This window comes from Austrofundulus limnaeus, unplaced genomic scaffold (assembly GCF_001266775.1).
Source record: "Austrofundulus limnaeus strain Quisiro unplaced genomic scaffold, Austrofundulus_limnaeus-1.0 Scaffold60, whole genome shotgun sequence".
Lineage (NCBI taxonomy): Eukaryota > Metazoa > Chordata > Actinopteri > Cyprinodontiformes > Rivulidae > Austrofundulus > Austrofundulus limnaeus.
Window position 1 is genome coordinate 1,074,220 of NW_013952462.1, and position 10,758 is coordinate 1,084,977.

At 37.4% G+C, this 10,758-nt stretch overlaps 1 protein-coding gene across 1 annotated transcript; it reads right to left on the minus strand.

Moving 5' to 3' along the window:
- Positions 1-575: 575 nt before the first annotated feature.
- LOC106518380 (rac GTPase-activating protein 1) lies at positions 576-10,041 on the minus strand. The gene is made up of 17 exons (XM_014009649.1): positions 9,847-10,041; positions 9,357-9,459; positions 8,667-8,869; positions 8,327-8,481; positions 7,809-7,884; positions 7,646-7,699; positions 7,407-7,484; positions 7,172-7,292; positions 6,909-7,045; positions 6,659-6,823; positions 6,469-6,564; positions 6,130-6,328; positions 5,930-6,035; positions 5,714-5,846; positions 5,444-5,552; positions 3,120-3,228; positions 576-2,715 (listed from the first exon to the last, which is right to left on the minus strand). Exons 2-17 carry the CDS (start codon positions 9,439-9,441, stop codon positions 2,640-2,642), a joined length of 1,902 nt encoding a protein of 633 aa, XP_013865103.1. The 5' UTR covers positions 9,442-9,459; positions 9,847-10,041; the 3' UTR covers positions 576-2,639.
- Between the last annotated feature and the right edge of the window lie 717 nt (positions 10,042-10,758).

A 10,758-nucleotide genomic window follows, 5' to 3' on the forward strand; every position in this document is an offset into this window, starting at 1 on the left:
TTTGGAAGGAAACCATACACCATATTCTCAACATCCCCCTCAAACAGCTGGACTTAGATCTCAGAAGACCAACTGTGTTGCTAAGATCCGTATTAAATGAGGCCATATAAAATGTATGTCAGTGGGTTCAGCCTGGCTTAGCGCTCGCTACAATAACTGCTAATGGAATAACTGTAAGATGTATAAATGAACCCTGCTTTAATTCATAATAATGTTGGACCCCATCGCCTGCCCATTCAGCCCAATAGATTATGGAAATGGCTGTAATGACTGCCGGAACAATGAGTCGAATTAAATGATCCTTTCAGGGCCACGTCAGCTTCGGAACGCCTGACACTGTGCTTTTCATCCTTTTCATTGAAGACCTGAAACACCAACAGCTCCCYTTTAATTAAAACCAGCAGAAATGAACAATGAAACCTATACTCCACACAACATTAACATACRCTGTTAATGAGGAAACAATATCTGTGTCAAAGGTGGGAGAGGATTTCAGTTTGGTGTTTTGTTTATTTTATTTTTTTGAAGCGCTCCTCACACCATATCTACTTCACAAATGAAAGCAACGACAAAAACAAGATTTAAAGGTTTTATTTTTTAGCTCAGCAGTGAACCCTTGTGGCAGCTTATTAAAGCAATAGTTCAAATCTTATGAAGCGGGGTTTTGTGTGAAAGTTATGAAGGATGAGTAGGGGTGTCCAACCCTGATCCTGGAGGGCTGCTCTCCTGATAATCTGTTTCCCTGCTCCAACACACCCGATTCAATGACTGAATACCTCTTCGAGTTTTGCATGTTATTCACTCGTTTATTCAAATCAGGTGTGTTGGAGCAGAGAAACCCCTAAAACTCACAATAGTGGCCATTGACGACCAGGATTTGACACATTTGGATTACATGTTGTACATCATTCTGGGTTTGGAGAAAACYAGTTTAATTTAGACCATCTTGATGTGGTAAATAGTTCAAGCAGGACCAAGAAACAAAGTGGGTTGCTGAAAACAACTCCCATCTCCAAACTTTCATAGCAGTTCTCGCTAATGATGTTTATAAACCTTTATCTCTGTTTAACACTCCAGGTTTTTTACTAAATGTATATACAGTTATTTGTCAGTGGCAGCAGCATTGACTTAGTATTCTGGCAGAAATATTAACATATACATGATTCATTATTGTCTGCATGAACCTCTGTGAAATTTAGATTTTAGGTTTTCTTAGATGCCAGCGATCTGCTTTGGACTTGGTCCTGTTTGGATCTCTTTGTAATCAAGGTCAGAATGAAACTATTGCTTTAAATTGAGGTCATTCAAAGAGCCATCTACAAAAGGGTAATACATTACTTGTTCATAACATTTTCTATAAACCCCACTTCTAAAGATCATAACTGGCACTTTAAGCCAAGAAAAAAATAATAAATTTCAGATCTCAAGAGCTTTCTTGGCAGTATATATAGTTATGTATTATTTACTTAGAAAATAAGAAAGGTTGATTTATAAAACAATGCCATTAATATACTGGTTTTAGAAGTTTAGTAATAATATTTTGTACAGAAATGCACAAAATATTCATAAAACAATGCCATAATAAAGAAGTTTTACAATTTCAAGATTAGCTAGAGTTGTTTGGAGTCATAACAATACAGTACATCACTTAACCTAAACACCTGCAAACACATGAACAGGTACAATTTAACCCAGATCTGCAACAGAGCCAACGAGAGCAGCACTCGATTGCTTTATTTATGATGTGCAACTTTTTTGCATATTGATAGTGTTTGTTTAAGATGCCTATTTAAACAAAATATGCCATTTAGACCAGTTTTTATATTAAACTAAATTTAATCCAAGTTTTATTTTTATCTCACGTAAATCCCATCAGATCTAATAAAATACAGTCTTTGGTCGACAGATCAACTCTTTGTTAGCGTTAGTGACTTTTTCAGTTTATGTGCTTAATAAAAAATACAGTAAGGCTTCTTCATATGTTAAGGCCTGCATGTGAAAACTAGTGTAACAGCACCCTCTAGTGGTTACCAAAGAACTGAAATATAGTTTTAAGTAGAGTGCAAAACGCTGCGAACATTGTCAGTGTTATCAGAGTATTAAAAAGTGAAAGAGTGAGCAAATATTAAACAACTGGCATGATTATATAGCATATAAATATATAATTAAACAAATGCTAAATGTCAAAGCAACCAAAGACAAAAAGCAAAGATGCACTGGCCAATAAAAAAATCTAGTTTTCTTTTGGTCATTAGGTATTTTTGTTGGAGTTTTATGTGATTAAAATTGCACATTCATCGATAAACATCAACTAAAATCTCAAAAAGGTCATTGCTTCATTTGTTCAAAATGGTTGCTTTGTCATTCAATTTTGAACTTGTTGAATTATACAGAAGTAAAATATTTGATCAGTAATAAAATATTAAACATATAACGTAAAAGGCAAACAAAAATCTAATTCTGGTCATTTTAAATGGAAAAAATAAAGAAAGTTTTAAAACACTGCAATGAGAAAAATGCTGTCAAATGTGTCACATGTCACAATTGCACAGGAATATTTCCCACATGATTATACAAAGATGTCTCCAGTTATTGTTGTAACGTTCAGAAATATCAAACCATTATTTCTTCCTTTGCCTTTACTTCAGCTGTGGAGAAGCAAAGAATTTGCCTTGCCGGTGAGAGGCGGACGTTGCTTTGCTTTTGCTCCCAAATCTAAGAGTGAGAAGGTCAAAGGTTGGAAAGGGAAAACAACATTTTAAGTTTAGGATTTTAAGGGAACATTTAAAAACAAAAAACAGAACAACCAGAAATCWATGGACACTTTTACTAAAGTTCAAATAGTTTGAATATATATTAATCCAGGACAACATTAATAAACAAATGTATAATGTGAATCTGTCATTTTCTCTTCATATAAAAATCTAAAATATAGTATATTAATTATAGAATTAGATGGTAGCATTTGATGTATAATATGCCTCTGAGTTTCAAAGATAAAGTTTAACACTATTTAAATTATGAAGAAATGCTATAAAAGTGCATTATTTTAATTATCCTTGGATAAGACTACATTTTCAGCCTGTGTGTGACTAGTGTGAATGAAGGTTTGAGCTTACATTGTGGTACTGGACAAGGTCTGCTTCATCCTCTGAGACAACGAGCTGGAGGAAGGGGTTCTGGCCATCATCTGTTGCTCTGGAGTCGTCATAGGCCCCAGTATGCTCACTACAGATGAAAGGCAATGACTGAGTGTCTGAACTTCACACTTTTGGCTGCTTCCTCCTGCAGGGGTCGCTACAGCAAGCAAACTATCAGATTTGTCCATTATTTTCCATTAGATGCTGTTTCTGACCCAAACAGGGCTTGAACCTGCTGCCTCACAACTACTAGACCACAGCACTGACCACCATGTTAGTGCATATTTAAAATGTTGAATGCTCAAAAGTGGCTCGATAAACCCAACAACCATCTTCAGCATAAGGCTAGACTAATCACTATGGGTGCAACAATACATGCATCTGTTTCAAACCATTCAATACATTGCTGTAGGTTCAATACATTACGTATGGAACAATACAGATTTTTAATATGTATTTTATTAAGATGTTCTGTATTGAAGGCTCATTGAATCTGTGTTCGACTACTCCACCTAGACTGTATTGTCGAGTCAGATCCACTGAGAAACTTGCTGTTTCAGCAACATTTAATTTAAAAACTGTACTTTTGAAGTTAAACAAATGCTCATAATTAATTTTAATAAATTCCAAGATAAGAAGGGCATGGAAATTTATCTTTCTTTTATCGAAAATATATCGAACTGTGAGACTACAGTGTCGAATCTAACCGAATAGTAAATTTTCTGTATCATTGCACCCCTACTAATCACATAGATAAAACTGGTGTTACAGCCTTTGAGCTCGTTTTTTTTTTATGTGATTTGGAACAAAAAGGTGAACATTTAAACATAAAAATATTTACCATTTTAGTTAACCAGTGGCATTTATATTTATTACCCAAAATACTATTAACACAAAAGAAAAATAAAACCAAACTTTTGTGTCGTTAGTTAAACTGCTATATACTGTATGATAGTTCAAATTAGTGCAGAGAATTGTAACAAAAAAAGAAACTGGTACAAACAAAACAAAATTCTGCCTCACACCYTTCATGCTTGGTTTGAGTAAATTCTATCTGAAGCAGAACGATCATGTTTATATTTAATTAATTTTAGCATATGCAATCAGGTTTATAAATATTGGGACATGGACACAGTTCTAATTCTTTTGGCCGTAAACACCACCGTGGAAATTAAATGAAATTAACAAAACAGGTTTACAGGTGTTTACAACCAAAAAGATGAGAACTGTATCCATTTCTTATACATGTAATTGATCGTGGCGCTCCGCCACGGCAAAATAAAAGCCGCCACACCTTCAGAATGAAGTTTTTTTTTTGTCCGAGACAACACATTTTCATTTCGGACAACCAGATCCCGCCTCCCGGTTGTCCAGTGGACAACAAAGAAAAAAGACCTTGATTAAAGTTTCCCTCTGCGGGTGTTCGTCATTGTAAAAATGAACTGGAGAAAAAAAAACTTGTTAAAACCATCCAGGTGAAGAAATTTAGTTATTACAGATTAGTACTGATGTTAGAAGCAACACTAGATTATTAGGGTTTCCTTTTTATAATATTTTTATAATGTTTGATCAATTATGTGTTGATATAGAGTAGTTACATGTCCGAATCATAAACAACACATAAGTGAAGCATTATAATAACATTAAGATGAGATTTTTGTATGAATGCCTGTGATTCAGCTGTAGGTCAGTAGGGGGCGAACTCAGGCATTAAAGAATTGTGTATAAAAAGATGCACTTCCTGACTCTTAGTTAGTGTGGTTTTCCTTGTCAGCCGGTGACAAATAAACCTCACTCAGGTCCAGAATTCTGGTGTTGTATGACTTTATTCCTTTCATAAATCATTTTATTRAACACTTGTGTTTTCATCTTGACTTCAGCCGTATTGAACATGTATTTTCTTACACAGGGATTAAACTGATGGTTCTTTCACCAAATAAAGAGAACAACAGTCAAAGTTTTACCTAATCAGAACAGAGCAGGGCAGGTGCGCGCTGCCATTTTTTGTTTTTTTCTCTGTGGGTGGGGGTCAGTTTCTCTCAGCTCAGGTGAACACCTCCCGGGAAAGCCCTCAGCGTTTCCTGGACTATTTTCCACCAAGGATTACGTCGTATTTTATATATATTTCTAAAAGCATCTTGCAGCATTTCCAAAAACYCATTTTTTTTGCAACTGTGTAGCAGCTTAAAGTAAAAATGCATCTTAAAATCAATACATTTATTCATAATTTCACACTAAGTTTAAACAAAGAACTTTGTCAGAACATCATACATATATTCAGTAAGCACACAAGAGCGACCTACCTTTGCTGTTTGGAGTGTRGGTGTGAAGATCAGTTTCCATCCCTGCATTATCTGGATAAGCAAACCGACTCCAGTAGGTTTTTGAGATACTGAGCAAACGCTCCACAACCTGTGAAAAACAGTCATTAATCCTGTGGTTGTTGTCAGAAACTTTGTGAAAATCACAAACAACCACGTACATCCTCTCAGCTGTGTGCTACTTTATGAGCAATGAGGTTTATAAAGTAGGCAAGTGTTTCAAACACAAAGTCAAAACAATCATTCCTTTACCCTTGGTTGTCTGCTGGTGTCATTCAGGATGGTCATGGGGTCTGGATCAGGAACAGCATGGCCCACCAGGGTAGGACCGAACACCCTGGCCAAGTTGTGTATATCCATCTTAGTATCTGTACTTTGAGACACTCTGAGGGAGGAAAGAAACACGCTTGTACTTTGAAAACTGCAGAAAGTTACAAGTTGAAACAGTTTGAAACAAAATAAAATTACTTCTGCAGGTGGATTATCAGGCAGGCCAGTGTGTCTCGGTTGGGTTGAGGAAGTTCACTGACAGCCTGATATAACATGGCAATACAGTTGCCATCATCTTGGATTTCTACAAGAATACATACATACAATATTAATAACCCAGGTTAGTATGTGACTTCTACAAATACAGGAATTAATTTTTTAGGTCTCAAAAGTCTCACCAGCTGCTTCCATGAAGGTTTTATTGAGGTGGAAGGTGAGTAGCGGCTCTGGGAGGTTTCTGAGGAAGTCTTTGAGGACACCTGTGATCACATTGATGTCTTCCACTTTGTTAAGGGCAGGCAGTGTCTTTCCTCGAATGAGCTTCTCCTTAAGCTCCTTAACCGTACGCTCCTGGCCAGAGACTCTGTACAGACCAACCTGCAGCAAATTGCAAATAAAAAAAGCATATGTTTTTATTTGTAACTAAGACTCTTTCAAACTAAAAAAAACAACTAAAGCCAGGGAAAGGATTAGGGCTGACAGGAAGTTAAAAATTACATTTTTATAGCCAGTCTCACCTCATGAAGGCCTCTGCGTTCGATCTCTTTAATGCAGTAGATAACCAGAGCTGGGATCATTGGGGAGGTGGCCGGAGCAAAGTCAGCCAAGGTGACCTACATAAAAACATTTTCATTTAACACATTATTAAGATTAAAATAACAGTAGTAGCTGTCTAAATGAAACACATAGAATTTGAGACAAATGTACCTCTGTGCRCCTGGGGAGAGAGCTGAGAGCTGTGGGATTACAGGGGAGGGGGCACTGGTCACGACATTCAGGGTGAGTCACAGTCCTGCAGTCCTGGCAGCGGAGATACAGCTTGCCAAATTTTGTTCTCCTTCGACATGTTGCACAGAACTCAGACTTGATAACCTTGATAGAAAGACAGGGTTTATTTAGGTTAATGAGCCCATTATGCTAAAAGAAATAGAATTGTGATTTCAGAACTTATTTGTACTGTTTTAGGGATGAAGTGGTGCTTCTTTCCTCCTTTCGCTTGGTAAGTTTGAAGCTGGGCTGGAGCATCTGAGACTTGTGTGCTGGGAGCCTCACTAACCGTGTCAAACTGGTCAGTAGTGGTCGTGTCCCCCAACACTGGAGACACAATCATTTGTTAAACAATGAAGGAAACTCAACAAGCAAAATTATTTACCTATACATTTAGCATTCTTGTTTAAATCACACATCTGGGCTCTGGTATAGAACAGAAACAATTCTCACCACTTCTTTTTCTGCTGCGGGTCCAGTAAGGCACAGTTTCAATGGTGGAAACAGCCTCAACAACACCACCACCACTCGCAGGGAGAGTAATGGTGGTTGTAGCCACGATCGACTCATTAATCTGAATCACATGAGAGGAAAACATTTATGTGATCTTTATATTTTAAAGCCACAATAACTTGCTTTAAAAAGTTACATGTTATGAAGCACAGTGAGTACCAGGGGGCAGTATTACCCTGTCTGCTGTTCGCCCACTGGAGCGGGGCTTCTTCACTGCCTGCGGAGGAACATCTGACACTTTTCTTGAAGATCGCTGTGATTTAAAAAAGTTTGTTTTTTCAAAACAAAAGAAACAAAGTCAGTTCATCAAAGCAACAAGTGATTTTAGGRCTCTTCAGAGACAAAATGTCTCAATTATGAGTGAGAGGACATAAAGAGGTTTTTATTCAGAATGTGAGTAAAGCCATGACTAACTCGTTTCTGTCGTCTGCGGAGTCTCACATTCTTCATCACAGAGGAATCCCACTGCTAAAGAGAAAACAGTGAGACACAATACACAATGCAAGCCAGTATAATGTTGCTGTCTCCTAAATTATTTTTGCTGTAATTGAAACGTTGACAAAAAGAGTATGTTTACCAAGGAGTCGTCTGTTTGATCATAGCTGATATCTGACAGCAGAGATGCTGATCCAGATTCATCAATTCTGGTTAATCTGTAAAATAAGTAAGTCATTTATAAAAGGGGGTCTGCAGCGTGTTGGAAAAATGACATGTTTGGAAGATTATACAGGTTTTAACATATTACAACTGATCTATAATGACAGGTGAAAGTTTGTTTTGCCATCATCAGGACAAGAATAAATTCTAAAGTCTATAATTACTACTTTCACCACAAATACATGTAACTGTTTTGTAAACATTGGGTGTTTTCCTTGTTTTAGGCTTATCTCCTTCTGCTAGCAGTAATTACACTGCTCCATTAAAAGATCATTGAAGCTTATACAAAATTCTCTCGTCATGTACAGAATATTAACTAAACTTGTGGAGTTGGCTACAAAATATCAGTCTGTCTTCAGTACTTTCAGAAAATATTGTAATTAATTAGGGTAAAGATGCTTTAAAAGGTATTTCAGAACTTGGTTTTGTGAGGCTGACCTTCGACTGGAGCGGCGGTTGGCTTTAGCAGTTTGTGTTGCCTGGGAGTGGGCACTGAGGAAGGCCAGGGCTGACCTCTGTTCCTCATTTAAAATGACACTGCTACCATTATTCTCTGAAATCAGCAGCTCCCGGATCAGCTGCAGCTGTCGCTCCTTTGTACCCAAAAGGCAGCAGGATGACAGAAACAGGTCCACAAAGACAAACGCAGGTGTTGAAAAACAGTTAAACAAAAATGAATACACAAGTCACCGATGTTATTCATTATCTAAAAACTAAAGTACAGCTTTGTTTTTATTTTTGACTAAGAAACAATATTTGAAAGTAGCGTGGCACCAACCAGCTTCTCATAGACCGCCTCTGCCTTCTGCCGCCGTCTGATCTCTACGTCCACCTGATTTCGAGCGTGTTTTAGTTTAACCTCCAGCGCTCCCTTTTCTGTTTCTGCTTTTGTCAGCATTTCTTTACAGGAGACCAGTTCTTCACCTGACATCAGCCACTTCTTACGGCATTCCTCAAAGTTCACTGCCATCTTGAGGAACTCTACATAACAACACAAGGCGAGAGTGGTGTATTGGTGCTTTGCTCAATAAATCGTTGTATTCAAGAACTCTATTGTAATAAACATTTATATTTTTAATAATGATTAGAGTTACAGCAGCACAAGTCAGTTTTTTTAATAAAGTGAGTGGCAAATGATTAAAGTGCTCACAGTCATTCAACTTCTACGACTACATCATCTCTAATCTAAGATCCAATACATCACTGTTTATTTAGCAAATGAAAGGTTCTTTGCGCCCTGTTTCCAGTATATTCACAGAGTGAGTTCATACTTGCACAGATAGATTGTAAACATGTTTCTGTTTGGACTACATTTTCATTATAAAAGGTACACACACAATCATCCTTTCCACTAAAGTGTTCAGCAGCTCACTGAAAACAATCCTAACCCAAAACAGTTAGCTCTACCGTGGGGCAGTGAAAGACTTAGAGATGGCACATATCACAACGAAGTGTGGAGATAACTTACCTGGTTCAATGCTTTCATTCAGACCGTCCACCTGAGCTCTGAGGCTCTGGAACTGGTTATACAGGTTCATCACAGATAACTCCATTTTTGTCTCACTGCAGCTCTGGTATACAAAGACGTACACTTAGCTTAGTAAGGAAAAAATGTTACAATATAACCTAAGTGACATTCTAAGTTGTGGTTGGCGATTAAATCGACCCTAAGAAAAGCAGCYTTTCAAACATATTTTATGAATACACATGAATCATCATATACACTACGAAGTTAGACCGAGTTAAAACTGTTGTGCTTGTATATTCCAAACAAAAAGACAAGCTATTTTAACAATAAAGAAAGAAAAACATGAAGAGAAAAAAACAGGTTTAACATGCTAAGTTAGCGACATGCTAACAACAGAGTCTAGCTGTACAAGCACACAGAAGCCAGGCAGGGGGGCAAATCGCTAACTCGGTCAAAACTAAAGATAAAAATAATAGTTATTTTAAGTTACCTATGCGATAAAGCTTCTGTGATAGCCAGCCGGACATGGAACGTAACAGTGTCCGACGGAATGAGCAGAGATTATAAAAAATGTTCGCACAGRAGCGAAAAGAGCCACGCCTGAATGTTTTCAGATTCCTTCAGTTCAAAATCAGCGCCGGTTTTCTTCTTCGTCAGCTAAAAGCGGGACTTAGAGCGCTCTGTCGCCCCCGACGGCAAGACTTGTAACTGCATGTGGTTTGTTGGTCTGGAAACTAATTTATAGTGTTTTATGGGCCTCATGTCTCAATGTGGTTAAGTCTAATCGTATCAAATTAAATATGCAATTCAATTAAATTCAATTCAGTTTATTTATACAGCGCCAAGTCACAACATACGTTGTCTCAGGGCACTGTATATGAAAAAAGAACAATCTAAAGAAGAAGCCAMCAGATTGTGTTGAATCACTTCATCACAGTCTCCCATCCTGAGCAAACGGTGGAGAGGAAAACTCCCTGCTAATCAGGAAGAAACCTCCAGCAGAACCAGGCTCAGGACAGGCGGCCATCTGCCTCGACCGGCTGGGTGACAGGAAAGAGACACAGGCAAACACAGAAGAACTGGTCCAGGACTGGTCCAGGTGCACCTACTTTTGAAAAAGAGACAAAAAGAAAAAAACATGTTATTGATAGAAATAATTACAATAAACATGTAGAGAAGAGAGACTAAAGGCAACAGCAGAGTGAAGAAATGTGCTCAGTTTGTGCTCCAGCTGTCTAAGTCTGTAGCAGCAGAAATGATGAATAATGGAAAAAAAACCTGTCTATTTATCAAAAAGGAAACACAAAAATTAAATACTATTACATAATCTTGCAAACTGCCTCAGAAAACACTTTTAGTAAGAACATTGAACTAAAATGCTTATTTATAGACTAAATAAAAC